A 27,612-nucleotide genomic window follows, 5' to 3' on the forward strand; every position below is an offset into this window, starting at 1 on the left:
TGGGCAATGCTGAGACATCCCCCACTGTCAACATTCAGGGCCTTGGCTTACACATGAACAATGGGCACTTGAGCAAAAACCTGGACAACTGCAAGTACCAGGCAACCATATCCCAGGATGAGTTGGAGCCTTCCAGGAAAGAGGGAAGAAAAACAAATGTGCAGGATACAATTTGATAGTCACTTTCAGTAATGCTGTTTATTTATAAATGCACAATAGTAAATAGTTTTTAAAAAATGACTCCAACACTCACCCTCTATTTAACTCTAATGCTTCTCATGGAAAAAAAATAAATTTCAGGCAGATCTAGCTGCGATGAGGGTATGGTCCTGTAACTGGCAGATATCTTTTGATATGGATAAATGTAGCTTGATGCTCTTGGGCAGGGGCAACTCCAAGCGTGTCTACACCATGTAGGGTTGCATGTACAAGGCTGCTGAGTGGGAGAAGGATCTGGGAGTTATAGCGCATGAGTGATTGAAGATCCATGACCAGTACCGTGCGGCTATTGTAAAAGCAAATAGGACGTTATGATGAATTGCCAGAAATACTATCCTTTCTCCATATAAGGCTTTAGTCAGGCCACATCTAGAATAATGTGTCCAGTTTTGGTCCCCACACATGATGAGTGATAGACAGGCCTTGGAAAAGTTTCAGAGTAGTGCCACTAGATTGATAACTAGTTCTCAGTTACCAGGATAGGCTAAGAGAGATGTTTTTTTTTACTTTAGAAACAGTAAACTTTGAGGAGATTTCATTGAAGACTTTAAAATAATGAAAGGATTAGACTCGGTCCAAGTGGAAAAGGCAATTCATGTTTGATAGGTTAGGGAGGAACAGGGAACGTAAGTATAAGTTATGTAAACACAGAACTAGGTTAAATATGAAGGGTATTTCTTTTTGAAGGCAGTTCTCAGCCTCTGGAGTAAGTTGCCGTCATGTACAGTGCGTGCAGAATTCGGTGCAAGTATTCAGAAAAGAGCTGGATGAGTTCCTGACAGTGGCTAACATATCTACATATAGAAAGTAGGTATATCACTGCAGTTCATGTCTCCCAGTCATCATTATCTCCTGGAGTTTACTTGATCGCCTTTGAGGGTCAGACAGAAATTTCCCAGAGCTTTTTTTCTAAATTGTCAGCCTTGGCTCAGTGATAGAACTTTCATCTCTCAGTCAGAAGGTGGTGGGTTCAAGTACCACTCCAGAGATTTGAGCACATAATCTAGGCTGATAGATCAGTACTGTACTGAGGGAATGCTGCACTGTCGGAGGTGCCGTCTTTCAGATAAGCTCTCTGCCCTCACGTATGGACGTAAAAGATCCCACGGCACTATTCAAAGAAGAGGCGGACTGTATCTTGGCCAACATGTATCCCTCAACCAATACTTTCAAGGAGGTCAAACAGGTTTCTTTTGCTTTCTATCTGTTATGTGTGCAACCTGCTTAAGAGTGAACTGGATCTTAGGTCCCAGTGGGATGAGTGTAACAATCTTGAATCGAATCATTTTTAGACAGCCTTAATCCAGATCGTGGTGGGCCTCTATTCACTGTATTAAACTAACCATAACTTAACACTAATTGGCAATTTTACAGAGGTTCCTGAAGTGGGGAATTAAATGTTCATATTGGAGCAGTGGGGGCTGTCCTTCCAAGGTTGTGCTTAAGGCAGTGTGGTTAAAGCTTTATCGTGCAGGTAACTGCTATGTTCAACCTGGGTATTCATGGTGACAAAGGATGCAAAAAGAGGGGAAAAAAATAGCATTCTCTAGCACTGTGTCATTCACCTTGTTAAGTATGAATCTTCACCCTTCCCAAAATTAATAATTTCTTTCTCTAACTCATGAAATACAGGGTTCAGAGAACCTGTGATGGCTAGGATTTGACTTATTGATGCAGAAGGCATTTTGATTATGTTTTTTATGTGGATGGATTTAGAAAAACAATTTTAGAAATAATTTTAATCAACATTTATATGACATACAGATCATAAAACATTAATCAAATACTTTTACATTTTACTCACTTATTAATTTCTTGTAATTATGTTGAAAAGATGGAATTGAAACTTGTGTATAATTTATATCAGTAGCTAATTTTAAAATGATAGACAGTGATGGTGTCATAAAAATTTGAAGGAACAAAGAAACTAAAGCTATATCTCCATCAGCGTCCATTTCCCCGCCCCCACCCCCCCAACCCCAGCAGCACCAACACCACCAAAAAGCTGAAACTGTATCTGACCAAAATATCCGGAGCCTCTTTATTTAGAAAAGAGATGGTTTAGTCAGCTTTTAATTCGGTTACTCAAAACTTGGGATCCAACAAAAGCTTCAAGAGCTTCCTGTCAGTTCTTTGTGTGCAGGTTACCTGACACCGGTGAAGAGACACCCTCTTGACTTCGGTTTGCCTCCTTGTCGGTTGGGGTAACATGTCTGATCCAGTTTTGTTTACATTTCTTCTGTGACTTGACCCCCACCTTCTGGTCAACTGCACACTACAAACCTCTTGAGTATTAAGGTGTGTGTTAAAAAGATTGGTCTGCGATAGAGGATAAAATCAGAGCAAATAATGAGAAAAGCATCATCAGAGACTTCAAACAGCACTTAGTCTAAAGTTGCCAGCGTTAGTTGATACTGTAATTGCTGGTGCATTTCAAGGAGATGTTTTCTAAGACCTGGACTCAAGTGATAGAATTTCTAAGGCATATTATACTGCACATCTGAAGCAGATTATGGATTCTTTGGGAAAAGTTCTTCATCGCAGGTTTCACGCTTATCAAACTGGATCAGCATATAGGCCCGCAGCAACTTGCTTCATTCCTTTATCATGGCTTTTGTTCTTGGTTCATCAAATGGTTAGTTCTTCTCGCTCTCTTGACTACTTATGATCATCTCTGTCCTCCTTTTATCAGGTCAGATCTCTCTCCCTTTAAGGATATTTTTGAGAAGAACTTACTATCTGTCATTCTGAGAACATACTGTTGTCTGTGGTAACTGGACGGTTGCCTTATCTCTCTCAAAAGGATATAGTCTGTCTGATTTGGTCTTGCATACACGATCAGTAAACATTTATTGGTAATCAGGTATTTGGCTGCATGATATTGATAGCAAACATTAGTCGAGATTTTCCCGAATTACTTGATGTAAATGTGCCTTGCAGTATATTGGTACTTTAGTAGAAATCCACAGTCAGAAAAACTGAAGCCACAGAGCCAAACCCAATCTCACTGATAGCAATGTGAAAAATTATCTATGCCACCAGCAATATGGACACACAACTCTCTGTTATTATACAGAGAGGGTGTATAATTACTGCTTCATTTAATACAAACATCCCCATGACCTAATCAGCCTAGCAACACTACTAGGACATAGTGGGGGGTAACTCGACATCTAGATGGCCAGGAATCAAATGCCTAGTCACTAGATCACAATATACAGTGCATGCTTGGACATTAGACAGCCAGGGACTTATTAATATTTTTAGCCATGGGCATAATAAATGAGTTACGGTGATTCATAGTGAACTTACAAAAAAGTGATTTTGTGATGGCAAATAGACTGCACTCTCTTCTTGAAGAGGAGTCAAACCTACAATTATCTGTAAACATGATGTGAGGAGAGTTCAGCTGGAGCAGACTCCAGGGACGAACATATCAGCTGCAACACCTACTATGATAGCAACTGCCTGGTTTGCTGAGCAGTCTGCCACATATCCAATACTTTCATAAAATATTCATAACCTTGTTATTTATTTGCATTAGCTGATATTTATGCTGTACTTACTTACAAGATAATTCATTAAAGTAAGTCTACATATCTATACAATGTTATCAATACTATTGTGCGATTAAAATAAAGACACAAGAGCCATATCACAATGACTACATTTGAAGAAATGAGCCTAGACTTTACAACCATTAACAATTAACGCGGCTTATCAGTAATTTTATTTCAGGTATGTAGGCAGTCAGAACTCTTGATAGTTGCTTAAAACTGTAACCGTTCTACTTCTTTGATCTTACTGCACATTGCCATCCAATCAAGAGGTTATCTTAGAATGCAAAGGTTGTTTTATCAGTGAGTACAATCTTGATTAAGCCTTTAGGGTGTTTAAAACTTTATTATTATTGTGCCCTGCAAAGACATTTCACACTTGTGAAATATTAGCTATAATCTTTACAACTAAAGTGAATAACACCTTTTAATACCTTCCACCAGTGATGCCATTCATAATTCGTACTTACCTGATTTGAGTATACTCGATTCTGACTTTAGGTGTAAAAAGTAGAAAAATGTTCCAGATCTCAGCACTTCCCTTTTGATACTAGTGGAAATGGAACCCAAATATCATCACTTCGATGACACGCAATTCACAGACTGCAAAACATCTCTCCGGGCATCTCACAGGCACTGATGCATAATTCAAAGTTTTGTGAAGGAGTACAGTTTTCAAACTGCTTCGTTCTGTTTAAAGGACTTACAGAAACTATTTTATTCTCTTGTGTACATCAAAAGTTTATTCAAATTAGAAACAGTTGGGAATAAATAAATCAGTAAATAAATATCCAAGAACCATAATGAAACAAAGATTTTGGAATAAATGCTATTTTGGAAACATTCTACAAAAAGGGGTTTAATATTTTCTGGTATTATAATGGTTAAAAAACTCATGTAAAATCCATTTGGTATCTATTTTAATGCAGTCATTAACCTGCTAATTTTAACCAGGTGCATTAAAGACACTTTAGGATTTCATTTCTTCTGGTACTAACTGGTTAACTCACTTGCATAGAATCCCCTTGTGTGGTGCATCATTAGCCCATTATTATAATTTTATTTTAAACAGATTAATGACTGTGAGGTAAAAGTTCTGCTTCTGCACTCCCATTCCATGTCAGAAATGCATATTGCAAAATTGCAGACCGCTAGCCCATGATTTTCCTACCATTCATTTTAATGGATGGAAAATCGTGGGCTACGGGTGGACAACTTCACGATTTGTGTTTCTGGCGTGTGTCAGGATTACAGAAGCAGAATTATTATCTCTGTTACAAAAAATTTTATGTGAACATGTAAATCAGTCTGATACTAGTGGAAATGGAACCCAAATGTCTTTAATGTCCCTGCTGTGTAATGTAACTGAAACTAAAAACTGAAGACTATACAGACAACAATGGAAAATGAATCCTAAGAGAGTTAATAACCAATATAGTTATTGATCATAATTGAAAATATGCTAATTTTTCAACATCTTCTTCTGAGTGATAAGGAAACTGGTTCTTTGCACCCGTTAGTGACTTATCAATCACATAGATTCTCTCCAATGCATTGATACAGCTAGTAGCTTGAGGTCTGGTGCAAAGCTTTCAAACTTCAGTGCTTCCTCTAATAGATGATCAAACATAAAGAGGCCACAGGCAAGAGCTAGTGTCTGCAGTCTAAGAAAGTAGTGTGTTACTAAACTGCAACTTTATTTGCATGATTTGCGTTGTGCAACCAATTGAGTTTGTGATCTGATGGCTGTAAAGACATCGCAGATGAGTGAATGTAGTTACTGCATGTCAGAGCAACGCAGCCATGCAATAGAAACAGGTGAGAAAAACATTTAAAACCTGGGACCAGTGGGAGAAGGCAGCAGGTTGACTCATATATTGCTTCAGCACAACACTCTCTTGACATGCTCATTGCTGCCACTCATAAAATGAGTTGAGTTTTAATTGTTTTCTTGCTGTTCTTTGGCCAATGGTTTTGTAAAGGCATCCATAAGATCAAATTGTTTTGAAAAGTAGGATTAAATTTCTTACCATAATTTTACAGACAAATTCATTTTTCTGCAATGGTCTAAAACAATTTATGGAGAATGCACAAAATGCAGGCAGGCATTATACTGTCTACTCAGTTGTAAGTGGAAGGTTAACTCACTAAACCATTCTTATCGTGGCATTTATCATGGCTGCAGCAAAACGGTAGCTACAGTCAACACCAACAACTTGCATTTATGTAGCGCCTTCAACGTAGTAAAACGTCCAAAGGTGCTTAACAGGAGCGTTATCAAACAAAATTTGACACCGAACCACATAAGGAGATATTAGGACAGGTGACCAAAAGCTTGATCAAATAGGTAGGTTTTAAGGAGCACCTTAAAGGAGGAGAGGTAAAGAGGCCGAGGTTTAGGAAGGGAATTCCAGAAGTCAAGACATAGGCAGCAGAAGGCACGGCTGCCCATGATGGGACAATGGAAATCAGGGATGCACAGGGGGCCAGAATTGGAAAAGTGCAAGAGATCTCGGAGGGTTGTAGGACTGGAGGAGATAGGGAGGGACATGGCTATGGAGGGATTTGAATACAAGGATGTGAATTTTAAATTTGAGGTGTTGCTGGACCAGGAACCAATGTGGGTCGCCATGCATAGGGATGATGGATGAATGGGACTTGGTGCAAGTTAGGATATGTGCAGCATAGTTTTGGATGAGCTGAAGTTTATGGAGGGTGGGAGTTGGGAGGCCGGCCAAGAGAGCATTGGCATAGTCAAGTCTGGAGGTACCAAAGACATGGATGAGGGTTTCAGCAGCCGATGTGCTAAGGCAGGGGCGGAGAAAGTCCACATTTATTGGTCATTTGACTTATTTCTTTAACATTATTTTGTTAATGTTTTTGTTCCATCCATTTGATTTATGCTTCATTCATAGAATGCTGCCTATTGTAATTACAGTATTTGTACAAGAAGGATGAAAGTAATGCAAACCTGTAGACAAAAGAGTGCAATGTGCATATATAAAAACTGGAGAAGTGGGGAACAGGACAGTGTTAGGATAATATGTGGTATTGGTCTAGCTATTTTTCTGAATGGGACAAGTTATCTTAGAATGTAGCATTGACCTCATTTTAATTTTTCTGAATGGGATGGGGATTTTCTTTACATTTTATAGTGGTATCAGTCAAAGACGTTGTCTTTTTCACCACTTTCAATTAAACTTCTTAATCTGCCAAGAGCAGTATGAACATCCATTCATCTTACTGCAAAGTTCAGATTTGAAATCCATTCTGTAGGTTTTTCAGTGACGGGTTGACATATAGCAGGATACAGACTAAGTCAGAGATCTGATGGTTGAGATTCTTCACTGTTTGGTGTGTCAGAGAGTTGAGAACTAAGAGACGAGACCTCACTACTACTGCAATTTGAATGGAATCTTCCTCCAGAAAAGCCTGTCTGTGAAAAAAATACATTTATTTTTTAAAAACGGACAAATTTCTTCAAAATAAAAAAGTACTGAAATGTGTACAAAGAAGATTACACTGCCTCCTTCTTGAAGAAAATATTATAGAATGTAGAGGTGATTATCTTTAGAAAAAAGGGAGAGGGGGACACAATTTAGGATCCGAGGAGATCTTGACCCCAAAAATCTGTGGGGTTATGCAGAATCTCTGTAGTTTCAGGGATTTTCCAACATTCCTAGTAAGGGGCAGAACCTCCACCTGGCCCTTAAAAGGCAAATGCCATCAGGGGGCAAAGCCAGGGGTGGGGATTTCCCACACTGGGAGTTCCCATTTGCCTGGCTCAATATATCTACAGGGATCTAAAGGGGACCTGGCTGGGCTTGGGGGGCAGGGGGAGGGGGGGTTGGTGCCTGGGCCACCCAATCCATGGTGGCTGAGCCTGATTTTCCAGCTACAGGGGGCAGGTGTGTGCTGGAAATGTGCCCGTAGTGTGGTTGCGCCTACCTGCAGTGTAAAGTCACTGTGGTCTTCCCATGGTGGCCGGTATCTGTGTATCTCTGCAGGGTTGCACTGTAAATCGACTTCCTGCGGTAGTGGACTCGTAGCTACCATCAGAGTCCCAACCAACCCCTGGATATTCTGTTGAAAAATCAAACAGAATAGATTTCTTGAGAAAAAATGTCACTGATGCCTCATTTGAAGCAGTTCAAACTTCCCATTTATTGCACTATGTTATGTCCTTAGAAACACTCTAATCTATGTGGTAATAACTAACGACTTTTATTTTAAGACCCTCTTGGACATTCCACCAAAGAATAACAAAGGAAAGCAAGAGAAATGTAATTGCTACAATGTGCTTACTCCGATCAGGGGGTCATCTAGTGTTCGGTTAACAATATGCAAATACCGTACATATCACACTATATTTGACAAATATTCTTCGGAATTGCAAGCAATTGAGAAAAATAAAATACTTTTCTAGTGCATTAAAGAAGAATGTAAGAGCCACTCGGCCAATGTCAGCTGATGTTATATTCTTGTGGTGTTAAGTAGAGGACACACAATGCGGAACAGAGAAGTATCAAGTTTATTCCAGAACTGAGGTAAACCCCAGAACTTGTGAGACACCGGGCCCGATTTTAGCACCCGCTATCGGGTGCGTTCTCGGCGGGGGGGCCTTGAAAATCGGAAAATCCAGGATCCCAAACGGATCCCGCCTTGATCCCGCCCACTTCCGGGTTCCCGGCTGACGCGCCGGCGTGCGCGCGCAGCCCCCGCTGGTGGGAATCTCGCAGGCAATTAAAGCCAGCGGGATGCCACTTGAGAGTATTTATTTAGCTATTTCAGGCCATTAACTGACCTGATTAAGGGACTGTGTGTGATTTTGGATCAACATGTGACTGTTTCCCACACTGGGGGAAACACTCCCAGATCGAATGGACATGTTGCAGCTGTCAGCCTGTGGCAGCTGCAAAGGTCCATTTGACAGGTGGGGGGGGAGACCCTCACCCATTGCAGGAGGCCACTCTGTCACTTGGGACAAAGTTTGGCCTCCACCACTCTCCTCCTGACAGTCAAAGTTACCAACCTGCACACTTACCCCGGGGTCCGGAGACATGTACCTACCTTGCGGACCCCCTCAGATGTACATCTTGCGGATGGGGGGCCGCCGTAGCTGCAGTCATGACCTCCTCGGAGGGCGAACAGCATCACCAGCCTCACCAGCCTCGCCATCCACGCCATCCACCTCTGACACGTGGAGCTCCACAACACAGTGCTGTGACACATCCACCTGTACAGCAGGAGGGAGGGCTACCGCAGAGAGAGATGTGTCGCAGAGGGCACTACCCTCGCCACAGGTTCCACAGACCGAGACTCAACCTCCTGGACCTCTCTGAGCAGCAGTGCACACGGAGTCTCAGAGTCACTCGACATGTAGCCGTGGACATCTGCAGCCTCTTTCATGCCGAGCTGCTCCTGGCTGGCCCATGCACCATCTTCCTACCTGTCGCTGTCAAAGTCACCACTGCCCTCCCGAACTTCTCCTCCACAGCCTTCCAGGGTGCAACCGGGGACATCGCCGATGTCTCTCAGTCGTCTGCGCAGAAGAGCCCTGCAAATACACCAACACCCACTCTGCAGTGACACAATGGGTGGTATCAGTGGTGGGTCCTCATAGTGATACCCAGGAGCGGGCATTATTGCACGAACCGGACAGGATTCGCGAAGACATGGCAGTAGTGGTGCCAATATAATGTGTGATGTGAGTTGTTCTGAAATTCAATATAAGTAACAACCATGACAAACCCTCAAACACCCTTGTGCATCCCCTTCATGCTCACAACACGTTTGCCTTACGCTGCCTACTGCACATATGTGATGCATGCCCTGTGGCTGCAGCACAGGTGGTGGCAGGTTGAGTGAGGCTGGCCGTGAGAGAGATGCACGAGAGGGTGAGTATGGGATAGAGCCATGAGATTGTATGAGGATTGGGTTGCGTGGTAGTGGCGGGGTGAGTACTGGCGAGGTGAGTAGGTGCAGGTAAGATGAGGATGGGGTTTGAGTGGGTATGAGGGGTGATGTGACAGAGTAGTGTTGGCAGTGCCGAAGGAGATGTGGGGTGGGGGCAGTGATGTGGCAGACTGAGTGTAGGGGAAAGACTACGTGTACTCACTTTGGCTGACCTACTGAGGTCATTGGACTGCCTCCTGCACTGTGTGCAGGTGGGCGATATGTTGGTGGCGCAGGTGACCCCCTCTGCCACCTCGAGCCAGCCCTTCCTGGTGGCGGAGGCGGGCCGCTTCCTCCCGCCCGCCGGGTGGAAGATCTCTGTACTCCCCCTCCTCCTCACCCCATCTAATGATACCTGGGGTGAGGCATCATTAAACTGGGAGCAGCCTTCCCCCTGGGCTGCTCCATGCAGTCATCTTTGCTATTGGTTGCAGCATCTGTCAGTGGAGGACTGCCCCTTTAAATAGAGCGCCTCCAGCTGACAGATCTTACTGCGCATGCGCAGCCCGCCCGACGCGCAGATCAGCAGCGGGGAACCCGGAGGAGCAGGTAAGTGGCTCCAATTAGTGGTTTGCCTGCTACGATCGCGCGGGAAACCCACTAATTTCATCGGGCGTGCCCATCCGCCGGGAACCCGCACCCCTGGTAAAATCGGGCCCACCAAGTCAAAAGTAAGATCCTGAGCTAGTGGAATGGGCTGGATATTTCTGTTTCCACAATAGTTATGGGGATAATTTTGTTTATTTAAGCTGCGTCTATTGTGCATTCCATTTTAATAAATATTTTTATAAACTTACAAATGCTTGAATACTCCCATTATGTCATATCTGCCACTCTGTTCTCTCCTGAAGTGACAGGCTGCTATTTTGGAAACTGCTTATCAGGGACAAAGCAACAGATAATGTGGCCGGTTTACGTCAAGTACTGCCATTTTCTTAAGTACTGCCATTTTCTTAAGTACGTCTGGGCGATAATTCACAATCTTACTGGACATTTTAATTTGCTACCAAATTTGCCATCAGTGACTACATAGAGTGCTCTTGTCATTTTAATTCCATAATGGCACTAGTACCATGCAGCATCGGAGCACCAGAGATTTAATTAACCACATCTTCATCCCCATTATACATTCCTATGTAATGGTTCAGTGTAAATGTTCTCCTGAGAGGTCCTAAGTTTTTGTGATCTGTGCTGAGTTAGCTGGGGCAACAGTTGGGCATTATAACCAGCTTCAGTATCCTCATTCAAGGATAGGAAATTTGACCAAGGGTTCCCTAGGGTGATTGCTCTCCAGTGACTCCTGCTAGAAGTCTACATTCAGGGATATTGGGTGAGGACAATATCACACAACCTATGGGGCCTCACAAAATTTATCCTATAGAATATTTTAAAAGCAAAAAGGACAAATAAAAAATTCCTTGAATGATTTTTTTAAACTAGAAAATGGAGCAATGTGGTAATGTCAGCATTAAGGTAAGTTGCGAATACAAAAGCAGGCTTCCTTCATAGCTTGCTCAGTTTATACAGTAAGCAGCTGATCCATTTGGACCACGGAGGTTCCTAGTTGGATCCCTGGTCTGCTGAGTTAACATATTGTTCAAGGCAGTGGCAGGAGTGCCAAAGCTGTCCTCAGTGGTGTTAGAGGGGGAAAATTGCCCAGGTTTTCCACTCCTAATTGCTATCAGGGACCCCTGCTGGAAGTTGGCATGTGTGGGTATCAAGCAACAACGGGACTGGAATCGGCTATGATGCCCTCCATGGTCAAACAGCCTGTTGACACACACTGTTAAGGCTCATGTGAAAAATGGCTCCTTGAATTAGCTACTGGAAGATAACTTGCACTGGTGGAACTGTGCCTGAGTAAGGAGGGGAGAGGAGCAAATCAGTAGAATAAAAGAAAAAAAATGCTAATACTATTGTTACACACAGATTAAGATAACATACACTTACTGCTTTGTCCCTGTCGCACTGGTCTGTGTGTTTCTGCAGTATATTCTTTTTTTTGTCCTTGCAGCGTTTATTCTGAAACCAGACCCTGATGACCCTTGAGCTGAGTCCTGTCATCTCTATGAGCTGTTGCTTCATAAGTGCATCCGGTCGGGGGTTTGCAGCATAACAGGTCCGTAATGTGAGCAACTGCTGCTCGTTCAGCACAGTCCGCACACGGGTTATCTTATCAGGGTGTTTTGGAACTCGCAGTGCTGACTGACAGGTCATGAATTTCTCTAATGAGAAGCAGAAATGTTTTTTTTTTAAAAAATAACATTTTGAGGCAAAGGGAGATTTGTAATATCAGCATACCTCTAGGACTGGATCAATGTAAGATAAAAGTCTTTTTACTCTATGATAACACACTTTAACACCAACAACAACTACTTACATTTATATAGTGCCTTTAACATAGTAAAATGTCCCTAGGCACTTCACAGGAGCAATTATCAAACAAAATTTGACACTGAGCCACATAAGGAGATATTAGGTGACTAAATGCTTGGTCAAAGAAGTAGGTTTAATGGAGCAACTTAATAAAGGAGAGAGGTAGAGAGCTGGAGAGGTTTAGGGAGGGAATTCCAGAGTTTAGGGCCTAGGCAGCTGAAAGCAGGGCTGCCAATGGTGGAGCAATTAAAATCTGGGATTCGCAAGAGGCCAGATTTGGAGGAGCACAGAGATCTTAGAGGGTTGTAGGCAACCTTTGAAGAGCACCTTCTGTTGCACTGGTGTCACATCTCCATTTCCCATACTAACCATCCTTGCATCTCTCTGATATCTCCTTTAACTACATTGCTGTCACCACACTTTGGTGGTAATGCAATAATACAAATGATGCCTCAGTGCTTTTGCTCAAGCGGCAAAGAATCATCTCAAGAGATAGCATCCAACGGCTCGTCCAGAGGCAGCAATGTCACCACTGTAAACAACTGGCGTTGCCCAATGCTATTTTACAACCTCAAGTGCAGTTGTGCTGTTGTAGGTGCTGTAGAATTGGGCAAACACAGTAAAAGAGGCAATCCAAGTATCTTACAGGAAGGTTTCTACTTGAAGCAGTTCTGTTATATAGACCTGGCACAAATGGGACTGCAAAGTGCTGTGGGCTTGACAAGGCACCAGATAAGTGCACATATTATTTAGTATTAGTATTACCTTTCTACCCTAGGGATTGTGTGATACAATTTGAGCACAAACATCAACTAACCTGATAGATACGAGCTGCCAATGTCTGATACAGAGCTTAAAGGATCATCTTGATTTAAGCTGGGATCTGGAAGCCCGCCATCTTCAATACAGTAGGGTCCGTCTAATTGCAATCTGAACTCATCCCCAGGCAGAAGCCGCCGATTGCAGGCTACACAGCAGAAACATTGTTGGTGATAGATGAGCCCTCTAGCTCTGAGGACCAGGTCTGAGGATAACAGTCCAGCCTGACATTGAGCACATCTCACAGAAAATTTTCTAAGGAACATCAAAAAAATACGAGGAGAGTAATGCTGTGGTATAGTTTCGGTCTCAGAGAACATCTTAAGGCTACATTACTTAACGCTGAAGAAAATTATTCAAGCGTTTTGTCTCCAACTAACGCAACTCAGCTCCAAAATATGTCCAATGGAACTTCAAACCCTACAATTGGCATTCGTGAACCTGAGGCAGGCAAGGGGAAAAAAAGACAGCAATGTGAGTGTTGTTTGAGCCCAGGATTGGGTTTGGTTATGATGTCTCTGCCCCATAATGCAGCTGAACTGGCTAAGCAGCACTCAAACTGCACAGCAGCTATTTGAAGGTGGTTACACTGCCAAAAAGGTTCGGAAAATAATTCACCCCTGTGCTTTGTGCCCCGCCCCAGAACCCCTGCTCGCCAGTTAATCCCCAATGCCGGGAACACGCTGACAATGCGGCCCGGGCAATTCTGCAGTGGCAGTAAATTATGCAAATGAACTGACCTCACATTATTCAGTGAAGTCAGACCGTTTGTGTGCAGTCGTACATAGCACCTATACAGTACTCGGACCAGTGGTGCAGCACTTGGACTCATTATCCACTCCATTATTTCGAAATGTAAAAAATACATATAGATCTCTGTCACTGTTTTATGTCCAACCGTGAAGTTTATTTTCCTGTAATACCCTGATACCAGATGATTGTTCTGATGTTGCATTTATGATGTCATATACTCTTTGCTTCTCAATTGCCATGGATCCTCACCTCTATAGTTAGCTCGCCCTGAAATGATGGTAGTTTTAGATGAACGGATCACACTGTACAACATAACAGACGGTTGGCATGAATTATAGGCACACATGGGGTTGCTTGTTGATTTTGGGTTTCAAGCTGATTAAATAGCTGACCAAAAACTAACTCAGTGCTGCATGCATCTGTAATTCACTCCTGAACATCTGTTATTCTGCATCAATATATTCCAGCAATTTACAATGTACTATTGTTAGCTGCTGACAGACCCAAATCTAAGGAGTAATAGCACTGGATGACATTCCGGAGAAGCACATGTACCTGATTAGTGACATGCTGCCTACCCACCCACATCTGGAAGAATGTACTAGTATGGTTTCAGATAAGAATGTTCTTTCTGCATTGCCTTATGACCCAGAAAGGTTGCAGCTTAAATGTTAACCATTTCCCAGCGGCATCTGTTGGAAAAATGCAATAATTATGCAAATACTATTATGAAAAACATTCCAGATGCTGTTTTTGTGCGAGGCAGATGGTAATGGGCTAATGGCAGCAATAAATCCATGTCTGTACATTTTAGTGATTTTCCATTACTAGGATCAGAGGGCCAATGATCTGGGTCCACTGTTGCACATTTCCTAACAACCCATAGAGCAGCATTGTCCAGCTCTCATCATCTTCAGGAAAAACAGGTTGTGTGAAGAGACTTATTGAAAAGAAAGGGGAGGAAAAATAAGTTGAGAAAAGAAAAAGGGATTAGACAGATAAATAGATATACATATAGAGAAGATTTTTACACATATATTGATGTTGTGCAACTATCAGGAAAGATTGAGCAGGCTTTGGCTCTTTTCTCTGGAAAAGAGAAGACTAAGACGAGACTGCTGGAGGTCTTTAAAATGATGAAGGGGTTTGATCGAATGGACATGGAGAAACTGTTTCAACTTGTGGGTGAGTCCTGAACAAGGGAGCATAAATATAAGATAGTCACTAACAGTTCAAATAAAGAACTTCAGAGGAATTTCTTTACAGAGGGAGTGATAAGAACGTGGAACTTGCTGCCACACAGAGTGGTTGAAGCCAACAGCATTGATGCATTTAAGGGGAGGCTTGATGCATACATGAGGGAAAAGGGACTAGAGGGATATAGGGGTGGGGTTGAAAGAAGTAATTAGAGTGAGAAGAAGCACATGTGGCATATAACCAAGGCATAGACCAGTTGGGCTGAATAGCCTGTTTCTGTACTGTAGATTCTATGTTTTTATTGGTACATTTTATTAAGCCCCAGAGTTCCATTTAAATGATGTGGCTGCAGCAAAATACCAAATAGATGGTTGGCATGACCTGGCTAATGTGCTGACAACATTCTTTGTAATAGCTGCCACATTTATATGATATTACCTCCCTAGATACCTGGGTATCATTTGCACTTGCAGCATATAATACAGAATAAAATGAAAGGATTTTCAAGGTAATCCTTCAGGATTGTGTCTTTGTACAATTTTTAAACCCAATTTTACAATCCATATGGTTTTCACAGGCAGTTTTATAGTATGTTCAATATGGCTTCAAGACCAATTATTAGCATCAACAAGTAAGTCAAGTAAATCTTCCACTTGCATGTTCTAGGTACGGAGCCTTGCCTGCCAAGAGCGCATATTGGGAAATCGTGCATGCGCAGCCCATGGTTTTTAATCCATTAAAATAAATGAACTGAACATTATGGGTTGCATGCACTAAGGCAAATTGAAATTTATTGTGTCTTAACTGCAACTTCTTTACAGGTTGTGTGATACATATTCATAATCAGCACATGTGCAACGACCTATTATAGTATATTAAAATGATTACTTCTGTTAAATTTTTCCATTATTAATTCCTATGTCTACATTTATAATGGAAACTGCTTATATAAACTTGTCACACTGTAATTACACCCTCACATGTAGAGGCTATGTAGCACCACCACTGGCAGGACAGTATAATTACAGTGTGACAAGTTTACATAGGCAGTTTTCATTTTAAATGTGAATGTAGAAATTTATAATGAAACTATAAAAATAAGGATGGAATATATGACCTGCCCTCTAACCCCATTTCACCTGAAGACTGCACTTGGTCTTGACTCCTCATGTGCAACATTATGGGATGTTGACTAGTATTTAATAAAGATTTGAATAATAACAAGGAGATGACAGATTATTGCTCACCTGAAGTAATCAGTCTTGCAGTAGGTTTTGCCCTCTTTCAGGAAGCAGGTGCAGTTCTCATCCAGATACTGGTTACACTCAACGCACTTGAGACAGGTTGCATGCCACTCCAGGTCAGGATAGACTCTCAGAATATACGGATCCATAATATGTTTACTACAGCCAACACATACAGACACTGAATTTCCCCCTGCAGTACAACATTTTAGAAAACACTGTAATGAGATCAGACTTTCTGGTCACCTTAATTGAATCAGGTCTCAAATTACCAAAAGCATGGGGTGATATGGTGGGACTACACAGTGGGTAGTATGTTGGGCAGTCAGAAAAGAAAGAAAGCTTGCCTTTATATAGGATTTTTCATAATCCAAGTGAATCACAGCAAAGGTATAGTCACTGTTGTTATGTAGGAAAATGAGGCAGCCAGTTTACTTATAGCAAGGTCACACAAACAGCAATGAGATAAATGACCAGTTAATCTCTTTTGGTGATGTTGGTTTGGGGATAAATGTTGGCCAGACAGTGGGAGAATTCCCCTGCTCTTCTTTGAGTGGTGCCAAGAGATCTTTTACACCCACCTGAATATACAGGTGGCGCCTCAGTTTGATATCCCATCCAAAAGTCAGCACCTTCGACAATGTATCACTCCCTCAGAACTTCACTGGAGTGTCAGCCTAGATTATGTGCTCAAGTCCTGCAGTGAGGCTAGAACCACTATCGCCTCTGAGTCAATATGAGTGGTATGAGAAGCAGTCAGTGTAAGTGGTATTGAAAGATTACACTGTGGGTGGCATGATGAACTGTCAATGTAGGTGGTATAGTGGGAGGACAGGGTGACAGTACAGCTTACAATCAGTATAGGCGTTTTGGTTAGAATACAATGTGGATGATATGAAGGGTAGTCAATATGGATGGCATGGTGGTATGATTGGTAATCAGTGTGAGCAGTAATATGGACAGTCAGTGTGACTGCTATGATTGGCAACCAGTGATTGGTAGAGTGGGCAGTTAGTGTGGGTGGACGGTCAATATAGGGTTGGGAAAATCCAGTGATGGTACAGTGACACATTTACTAATTTCTCTAGTTGGCCATGTAATATGTTAGGTACCTCCACGGGTGAGGCTATCTAAGTAGTTCACAAATTGGAAGAACATGAGTGTGCTAATTGCTATGTTTACCTACAATAACAACAGTGACTGCGTTCAAAAGTAATTCATTGGCTATGAAGTGTGATGGGATATCCAGAGAACGCGAAAGGAACTTTATTAATGCAAGTTCTTTCTTCTTTACAGTCTCTCCATAAATAATTATAATACAACTGCTGGCCAGGATGTATTTCATTTATAGCACTTATTATATGATTTCAATTGTCTTTCTAATTGAGATCAATAACTTGAAACAGAAGGTCTGTTGCAAACTGGTCTAATTCATAGACAATTAGAAGGGCTAATTGAATCTGAGGAGACAACCTGGAAACTATAAAATTAATTAGACAAAATATGCAGGTAAGCACATCAAATATAGATTGGTAAGAAAATATAGGTGGCATAAGCACTGCATGAGCAGTTTTTAAATAGTTAAAGATGAAGTTGCTACGGATAAATTGAAAGAGATCTAGGCATTTTAGTAGAGCTGACGCTCAACGTACCAATCATGGTGGAGCAGCAATTAATAATGTAAAGAGAATGCTGAACTATATAGCCAAAACAGTAGAGTACAAGTCGGAGGAAGTCATGGTCAAATTGTAAAGCGCTCTGGCCAGATCACACCTCGAGGACTATCTCCAGTTCTGGTCACCTAGGCACGAAGGAGACATTCAAGTCCTGGAGGCAGTTCAGAGAAGCCCAAAGCTGATCCCTAGTGTTATGAGAAAAGACTGGATTTCTCAGCCTTGAAAGGAGGCAACCGAGAGATGACTATATAATAGTCTATATATAAAGGTATATAAGATAGCAAACATTATGGAAAGGCAGATCTGGTCTAATTGCTTTGAACTAAACCATGATAATAGGATAGGGGGACATAAGGTTAAACTAGTAAAAGGCAAATTTAAGGCTGATGTCAGCATGTTCTTCATATAAAAAGTGTCAACATATGGAATGGACTTCAAGAAGAGTAGTGCAGGCAATTGCCCTAGAATCATTTGAAATGGAGTTGGACGCCACGATAGGGGGCTGTCGAGTCTTTTTGGATGGATGAGCTAAAATGGGTTGAGTGGCCTTCCTCATCTCTATCTATCATGTCATCTTGTGGTTTAAAAAAAATCAATCAATACTTTTGTAGTTGTCATCTAGGAAAATGGTTTGTAATTCTGATATTTTACCTGTAGAAGCATAATTTCACTTCCACCACTGTTTGTTCACATGACTGTCATAATAATCAAATATGTCATGGCCAGCAGCCTGATATGACAAATCTCTTCACTCACAAGGCTGGGCATAATGCTCTGTTACATTTTTACTTGTGAGTTATCTAGTCAGCATCACTTGTAGAGATATTTATTATACCTCACTGCTGCCTACGACACATCCTTCATATCTCTGTCTTAAATTAGACAGATAGATAGGTGGCAGTGAGTTATACAGCAGTATTTCAATCAAATGATTTATGAAAGTCAGAAGAACCTTGAAATTGAATTACTGCATCAAACTCCTCTCTAGTCATCTATAACTCTCTGTTCTATTATCTACATTTTATTTTTAATCATTTTAAACTGTTATACTGTACATACGCTGAGCATGGTGGAGATGTTATGACACAAGTGAAAGGGTGTTAAAGATTATCAGGGAATATTTCTTTTGGTTGATATGCATTAGCAACATTAAGGTAAAATGTTGTGTTTAGTGCTCTCAGTATTTGGCTTCGTGTGCCGAGAGTGCATATTGCGAATTCTGGCACGCTCTGCCCACGATTAACTTTTTGCATTATATTCTAAATGATTACAGCAGCTACATTTCTTTTATTTATGTTTCCACGAGAGAATTTGAAAACAACCAGCAGAAAAACAATTAATGGAAGAGCAGTAAAATTGGAAGGAATGGACCATCATTCAAATTTGGAAGGGAATTCTGAATAAAAGCCATTAATTTAAATACATTTATTTAAACAGAACCTTTCGGTAACACCGAGTACTGTTACAGAGATGTTTGGTAAAAGAAAAAATTAAAAATTAGCTTAAACATTTCTTCAGTTTTATATTTCTTGATTTTTTTATTATAAAAACCTGCACCCCAAATAGATGGGTTGATATGTCTATCTGATACTGTAGATAGACATTTTTGAAAGGAATTATAATTTATATTACTTTAGCTCAAAACATTGGGGTAGAAATTTGTCTTGGAAAGAAGCGCAAAACAGGCAATGACGAATCAACAGCCCGTTTTACACTCTGCTCGAATGGAAAAGAAAATCAGGCGGAGTGTAAAACTGGTGGCCAATTCTATTGCCCATTTTACACTACTGCTCGAGATGGATTTCTACTCCATTGTGTTTGATAACCAAGAAGGAAATGTGGAAGGAACTGAAATGCAAAATATTAATGTTTAAAGCTGTGTTTAGAAAGATTGTTTGGAAAAAATAGGTAACCTGGTTTATTTACCTTAATCCACGTAATACAGTTCAGTTAAATGTATGCTCTTCTACTATAATATCTGTGACTTTTTGTTTCTTGAGAAGATGCTTATTTTTTAAACACTCTGCCCACTTGATATTGTATCTGACAGTGATGAGCTGGCCTCGATGAAACCACCTTTATAGCTGAATAAAATTGTTAGCCAAATTGGTTGATTCTTGTGCCCAATGGTGTAAGGGAGAGGACTGAAAAAATGGAAAAGCTACAGAGAAACAATTGATGTGGAGGACCAAACATCCATTTTGGTAGTGAAAAGTCAGTGCTTCCTCCACCCTCTCCTATGACCTGCACTGATTGATTTATTTATGTAACTGTGGCCTGTGAGAGGACTAAAATGATTTCTTTATCTATCTGAAACCTAATAAGTGAACACTAATTTCCAGGAACTAATTAAAAACACAACTCACTATCTTTGAGCACATTTCTCACAAAACTTCTTTCCAAATCCTTTCAGCAGCCATGCACACTCATCCCCACTCTCACTCCAGCACTATGCTGCACTTTGCCAAAATAAAACCTCCAACTCACTGTGAGCGATGCCATTGATTATCTGCTATCGTTATTAACTTATTTACTACAATTATTCCTGTTGGTCTTGAGAACCAATGATATGTTTTGAGTCACATTTAAGCAAGTTGACTAACTCTTTACCTTCACGTACACAATCATGTACTCTGTAACCATGCAGTATATATAAATGTACCTATACTCTATATGGTACTGGTACAAATATTGTATACATCATGTAAGGAAAAATGATTTTCAGTCACCCTGGCCTTGGAAGGTGCAAGCAGCAGGTATGTTCAGTCTTTCATTTTGCCTGTGAGATTGATATCAATTCTGATTTTGACAATTGTAGCACTATAAAAGTTGGGATACTGATTGAGAACATTATACTGGAAACTATCCATGTTCCTCTGTTTAAACAGTCTGCTGTGGCATGCCAACTGAGCATCTAAAGAGAAAAATGAAAATAACTTGCATTTATATAGCACCTTTCCTGACCTCAGGGTGCCCCAATGCGCTTTACAGCCAAGGAAGTACTTTTGAAGTGTAGTCACTATTTTAATGTAAGGAAACATGGCAGCCAATTTGCACACAGCAAGGTCCTACAAACAGCAATGAGATGATGACCAGATAATCTATTTTTTAGTGATGTTGGTAGAGGAATAAATATTGGCCAGGACACCAATAGTACTCCCCTGCTCTTTTTCGAATAGTGCTATGGCATCGCTTACACCAACCTAAGTGGGCAGATGGGACCTTGGTTTAGCATCTCATCTGAAAGGCAGCACTCCCTCAATACTACACTGAAGTGTCAGCCTAGATTATGTGCTCAAGTCTTTGGAATGGAACTTGAACCCACAACCTTCTGACTCAGGTAAGAGTGCTACCAATGAGCCACGGTTGACTAGGTTTAGGTGCACAGTTTAAAGCTGCACTGTGTTGTTCAAACTCCACCCCTTCACAATATGGAGCAGATCATATCCATCTAACTTCAGGACACGAATCTCCTTGTACGTTTTTTCCTTTAAAGGGCACTAATGGCAATAATAAGCTCAAGGCCAAACAGATATTTTAACTCATTTAACTCCAGTGATTGTTTTTGTATTTTTGTTATGTATGAAAAAAATCGCCATCTCCATAAAACCCCTTAAAATGCAGCTTTCATACTTAATACCTGTACAATATGTGAAATGACCATGCTATGACCATTCTTCAATAAAGGTGAGCCAAAAGCAAAAACACAAAGGGCCATAATTAAATCATAATGCATCAAATGCATCTGTCTAGTTTCACGATTGTGTTCTCGCTCTTGGAGAGATTGTAGTACAGTCTTTATCTACCGAGCCCAAAAATAAATGTAATAAAAGATTCAGCCTCTCCTACTCAATCTGTCCCTAACTAGAATGCAAATAGGAGTGTGCCATTTGCCTGTGAGGAAGGCAATCCAGTGGTCAGTGACTCTTATGAAATGCACTGGAAAATGCATATATCAGTACAGCATGTCATTAAGACTGCTACTAGCCATGTACTGCTTAGGATGCACCATTTGTCCTTTAATTCCTTCATCATCACAAACATATATTTAGATTTATGCAAACTGCACCCAAGTCAGTATTAACCTAGATTTCTACCTCACTATTTTTATTCCAAAAATTAAAATAAAATTTGCCCAATGATTGTGTTTTTGGCTTCACTCCCTAACTTGTTTCCTGTGTTCACCCCTTTCCCACCTACTTGGAATTCACTTTTCTTCACTCCTTAAAGTGCTGTGAGGCAGTTTTCTGTACACAAAAAATCTATAGTTATTGTTAGTATTCTGTGAATAAAGTACCTGAACTCCTAAACCACTTGACAGAAATTTTAACAAAATTCTGAAATTATTATCAGTAATTCAGAGAAAAAAACCAATGGGAACTTTACAATAACTCAATTGATACAGTACTAATATTAACAACTATTCATTTTAACAGTGTGTGCCTAAATGGCATCTAGTGTAAATATACATTTGACTAAAATGTGAAGTCTCTGTCTTAATGGTTAAGCAGTGTTGATTTAGAATTTTAAATTGTGATGTGTGGCTTACATCTCAAGCATTGATTAATTTCTAACTGGTGCAATTTGAACCAATTTAGGAACAGGCTTCCCAGAACTTAAGTTAGGATTCTTCCTGTTCATCCCTTGAGTAAACTGGTTAGGGATTTGACAGGACACCTCAAGTGTGTACATTGGTCAATGCTCTAAAATCCCAGCATTTTCACCTTTCATTCTCAAAAAATCATTTTGCCCTATAGCGTTTTAAACACAATGCAAACCCCATACATACCATCTTTCAACAAAATGTAATTTGATCTTTTTGGTGAATACGCTTAAAAAAATTAATAATATGATTAATCAGTGCTATCAAAAACATATAAATGAAACAATCACAGTGCTTTCAAAGGTAACGTAGTAAATCAAAAGAAATACCAAAAGTTGCAAGAGAACAAAAAACAGGTGCAAAATGATATAAAGTAAGAAATATTTATGCTTTCCAGTCTTTTTAGCTGGACCTAATAATTAATGCTCTCTGCTTTAAGCTATACAAAATAAAACTTTTGCCGACACTGGTCCCAAACAACAGAATAGTGCAATATATATTGTTTAGAGCAATACTATTTATAAAATAACACATCCTTTATTGTTGCATGGAAGTCTGTCTTGAATAGTTTCATCAAGATTCTAAATACACATACCAGGAATAACCCAGTGACAGAATATATGCAGATTTAACCATTATCAGCATAGTGAAATGTGAGTATTAATATACAAATAAAATAGCTTCTAAAACAAATTTATATTGATCATATTTCACCAATGTTAACAGTTTCAAATAACTTGTACACTTCTAATAATGAGAACTCACTTAAGGAGCACAGCTGAAATCCTAAAGATTCTCATGTCAATCAAACTATGTAAAGTATACAATCTGTTTCTCTGTATGTAAAAAAGCTGCACTCATTTGGATTGCTGGGTTCACTTTTTAAAAATAATTTTGTAGCAAAGTAATGGCAGTTTTGAAAACAAAACAAGGCAATCTTACTTTTACAGGGATTTCCCAAATCCCCCATGATGAACTCCTTTTTCTCCCCACTCTGGAATCAGGTGTAGTGGTATTTGAAGCTGTTTCTCAGGTTTCCGAAGGAGGTGATATTTGCTTTGCTGGTGTTGACTGGGAAATACCAGTGTGTTTAGAAAACTCCTGCACTTCCCTTTCTGTCTGTATTCCTGATTCACTCCCATTCGGTGGCTTTGAAAAGTCGATAGTTGAGACCCGCCTCTTCATTAGTGAAATTGTAAGGGGTGGGGAATTCCTTGCAAGCTTGGAGGTAAGGTTGCATTTTTCAGCAGATCCTCTTATTAAATATACAGCACAATTCAAAAATGAATTTAACATTATTCCCGCAGTATTAACAACATACGTTTATGTGTAAAATTACAGAAAACATAATCTCTAGACTGAATGTCGAAAAGTGACAGGGTTTTGCAAACTTAAATCATAGAACAACCTCTATTGCTACTAAAACATGCTGCAGCAATTATGTTAATAATAAATACAATATTGTTTTGTTAAGGCAAATCTGATGCTTTGATTTTTTTATAAATATGTTGGGAAATGTCAAAATTTAAATTGGTAGATAATACATAAAGTTACACAATGATTTATGATTCTAAAATATTTTGCATGGCCAGTAATTATTCATCATTAATCTAATGATTAACAGTGTGTGGTACTATGCTTCATATATTGATTATTTTCAGTATATGTTCTCCCATTAAGAAAAAGTGCTTCAGGTTACATTCAAACTGTGACTGTAGCACTAGTTTTACTATGTAATAATGCTGCAATTTTAGTGTAAGTGCAGCGTTAATTCAGAGTCAGAGCCAGTTTCAGGGTGCATTTAGAGAACACTTACAGACTGGTCTGAGACTGACAGCTGCAGTTCAGGTTTTAGACAGGCAGTATCCTGTTTACACTGCCTGGCTGGTACTTCAATTCTACTTACATCCATGTGCAGATCTCCTCTCCCAGAGCGAAATTTTAACTATTTAGACAGTCGTGACAGAGGCATCTCTATTGTCCAAACATTTAAATCTGTTGCACATAGGTGTAAAGAGTGTCTAAGAAGTCTAAAGGACTAGCTGGGCACTGCTTACACCAAGTTTGACACCACGCTGGATTTACACTCCATGTAGTATCAAACTGCCACAAGGCCGTCTGACAGCAGTCGACACAAAACGTTCTAAGAGTCCTGCAAGGAACGGAGCGGGCGGACTCGATTGGTTTCTTCCCCGACCAGACGGTCGGTGCCATTTAGCAAAACATCTCATCGCCGGATGCAGCCTAGATGGTGGTGAGAAAGGCCCTCCCAGTGCAGTCCTTCCAACACGCATGGAACCTCAGCGCCACTGCAAGCTGCCCTCGAGGCTGTGGTGGGGAGGAGACCGTCGTCTACCTTCTGGGCTGTCCCTTTGCGCAGAGGGTGTGGGGAGAAGCGTTGGTATCTGTCCTGGTTCATCCCAAACAGTTTGATAACACAGTGTGCTCTACAGACTGTTCCCCGGGACGCACACTGAGACAGATATCACTTGCGGCTGGAAGACCATCAACTCGGTGAAGGAGGCCCTTTGGTCCGCCCGAAACCTGCTGGTCTTCCAGCTGAAGGATCTATCCACAACCGAGTGTTGCCGACTGGAACATTTGAAGGTCCAGGAGTACGTGCTGCGGGACATGCTGAAGTGAGATGCGACCTCCGCAAAGTCTGTATGGGGAAAGGCCACCGTGTAAAGCCACCCCATCTTGTATTGTACAGAATGTATAGAAAATATGTACTGTGTTTTTAAATTTGTAACAATGAGATCATAGTGTATATGATCTGCACTGTATTGCTTTGAACTGCTGTACTGCATTTTGTACCCTTTATTTGAACTGCATGTCAACCATGTGTATCTTCAAATTTTATGGAATAAAGCATATTTTGAAATTTTTAAAAAGTGTCAAACTGAAGCACTGGGACACTATCCTCTCAAAGAGTCTCTCTATGCTTTGCTTTGGAGTCAGGTCAACAACCCCTGACGCTGATTTACACTACAACTTTAGTGTCAATGCAAAGTAGAAATGGCTGATACAGCAGTGTAGTGTAAATAAAGCCGTGTTAAGCATGCAGTTTTCCTTTGGTTGGACGTTAACTTTTAGATCATCTTGGAGTGCCTAGGCTTCCAGCTCCGATCCTTCATTCTACAGTGGATGCATTGGGAATGAAATTGGTCTTCAGCAGTGGCACAGAATGGGCGATAGCGAATCGGCGACCTATTTTATACCCGACCTGATTTACTTTTCCATCGAAGTCGATAGAAAAGAAAAGTAGACGGAATATAAAACAAGCTATCGATTAGCTATAGCCCGTTTTGTTCTACTGCCGAAGATTAATTTCACTCCCATTATTTAAATTGTGTCAGCATTTCCAGAAAACATATTTCAAAGAATGTAAAATCCAATTATGATCAGAAAATAAAGCAAACTTTAATTAAAAGGCTTATGACAGCTTGTATGGATAACAGGAAACAGGGGAGGAATTTTTTAAAAATACAGAAAATCCAAGCATCAGTATTAGCTGATGATAGGACTGAAATTGGATAATCACATGTATCTGATTTAACAAAAGCATTATTTAAAATCAACCAGGCCTATCCCTTGCAAAACATTACAGATATTTCCTCTGCTGAAACTGTCATAACAGAAGAAGTTAAAAAATAATTTGCATTTACATAGCACCTTGGGGTGATTTTGACTTTGGCAATAGTGTAAAACACGCGATGTCGATTCGGCCGCCCATTAAACATCTCTCCTGATTTTTGTTTCCATTGAAGTCAATGGCAATCAGGAGAGGTGTTTAACGGGTGGCTGAGCTGATATTGCACATTTTACACTATCATCTAAAGTCAAAATTACCCCCCTTATCAGGTTTCTCAGAAACATCGCAAAGCACTTAACATTGAATTGATGACTTTGAAGTGTAGTACTATGGTTATGTGTGCCAACATGGCAGCCATTGTCTGTACAGCACAACCCAACAAACAGCAATTAAATGAATCATCAATTCTTTTGTTCATTTTTGGTGTGTTGGTTGAGCAAGGAATGTTGAGAAGAACACTAGAACTCCTTGCTCTTCTTTGAATAGTGCCATGGGATCTATAATCTTCATCTAAACGGGCAGATGAGACTTTGGTTTAACATCTCATCCAAAGGATGTGGCAGTACTTGTGTATTGCGCTGAAGTGCAGTCTAGATTATATGCTCAAGACTTGGAATGGGGCTTGAATCCACAACCTCCTGACTGAGAGTGCTACCAGCTGAGCCAAGCTGACCCAATAACTTCCTATGATTACAAGTTCTGATAGCCCTGGAAAAAGTAATTCAATGAAAGCTCGGATTTTACCTTTACTATTCTTTCCTGTCCAAAATCCCTTGACTAAAATTTGAATTCTGTCTGATATATAAATACATAGCATTTACATCAATCTCAAATGAGAGTATTTTCAATCTAAAGTACTCCCATAAACACTTTTAACAGACAGTGGAGGTGAAATTTGTCTTTGGCAGTAGTGCAAAATGGGCGATAGCGAATTGGCAGTCCGTTTTACACCTGCCTGAATCGCTATTGCCCGTTTTGTGCTACTGCCAAAGTCTAATTTCACCCTCAGTGATCCTGAAACTTACTGTAGTTCAGCTGCAATAAATTCTTTTCAAAAGTGAAATTAATAGAATTAGTTTCCTGAGCAGATCTGTGACGAAACAGGGATTTTCATTGATTCATGAGACATTGGTCCTCTTAAACTGACTAGAGCAAGGGTGGTGCTCACATCTTCAGTACTAACTTGAAGTGATTTCACAATAATATCATTTCATCCAGTTACACAATAAAGAAATTAGGACTCAGATATATATTCACTTTTATTGTTGATTCTGAGTTCAATAGAAATGCCGGTCACTGCAAATAATAAAGTATATGGATATAGTTTTTGTATGTCTGTGTGTTTCTTTGAAGCTATGTCACAGAATCCAAACTCCAGTGAAATACTGAGGAAATGCTGCAATGTCGGAGGTGCCGTCTTTCGGATAAGACTTTAAACCAAGGTCCCGTCTGCCCTTTCAGGTGGACGTAAAAGATCCCATGGCACTTCTTCAAACAAGAACAGGGGATGATGTGGAGATGCCGGTGATGGACTGGGGTTGACAATTGTAAACACCTGTCTGTCTGCACACTGATTGCCTTGGCAACGGGCAGTTGAAAAAACTGTCTGTTATCACCA

General features: G+C 40.5%; 2 protein-coding genes across 2 annotated transcripts in view; one reads left to right on the forward strand and one right to left on the reverse strand.

The window, feature by feature from the left end:
• The window catches only part of LOC137299689 (sperm microtubule associated protein 2-like), a 142,300-nt gene that overhangs the window by 33,766 nt on the left and 80,922 nt on the right, over positions 1-27,612 (forward strand). The window lies entirely within an intron of this gene.
• Positions 4,581-23,466, reverse strand: LOC137299782 (insulin gene enhancer protein ISL-1-like). Its single transcript, XM_067968720.1, has 6 exons — positions 23,342-23,466; positions 16,124-16,313; positions 12,925-13,181; positions 11,682-11,956; positions 7,725-7,859; positions 4,581-7,212 (listed from the first exon to the last, which is right to left on the reverse strand). Exons 1-6 carry the CDS (start codon positions 23,367-23,369, stop codon positions 7,096-7,098), a joined length of 1,002 nt encoding a protein of 333 aa, XP_067824821.1. The 5' UTR covers positions 23,370-23,466; the 3' UTR covers positions 4,581-7,095.

Source organism: Heptranchias perlo, chromosome 29, assembly GCF_035084215.1.
Source record: "Heptranchias perlo isolate sHepPer1 chromosome 29, sHepPer1.hap1, whole genome shotgun sequence".
NCBI lineage: Eukaryota > Metazoa > Chordata > Chondrichthyes > Hexanchiformes > Hexanchidae > Heptranchias > Heptranchias perlo.

Bases quoted from the DNA above. Each gene is read 5' to 3' on its own strand.
- LOC137299782 (XM_067968720.1), bottom strand. From the start codon at position 23,369: ATGGGGGATTTGGGAAATCCCTGTAAAA. The intron at 11,957-12,924 runs GTTAGTTGATGT...GCTTCTCATTAG, and splicing joins TGGCAGCTCGTATCTATCAG to AGAAATTCATGACCTGTCAG. The intron at 7,213-7,724 runs GTAGGCGCAACC...TTTTTTTCACAG, and splicing joins ACAGTGACTTTACACTGCAG to ACAGGCTTTTCTGGAGGAAG.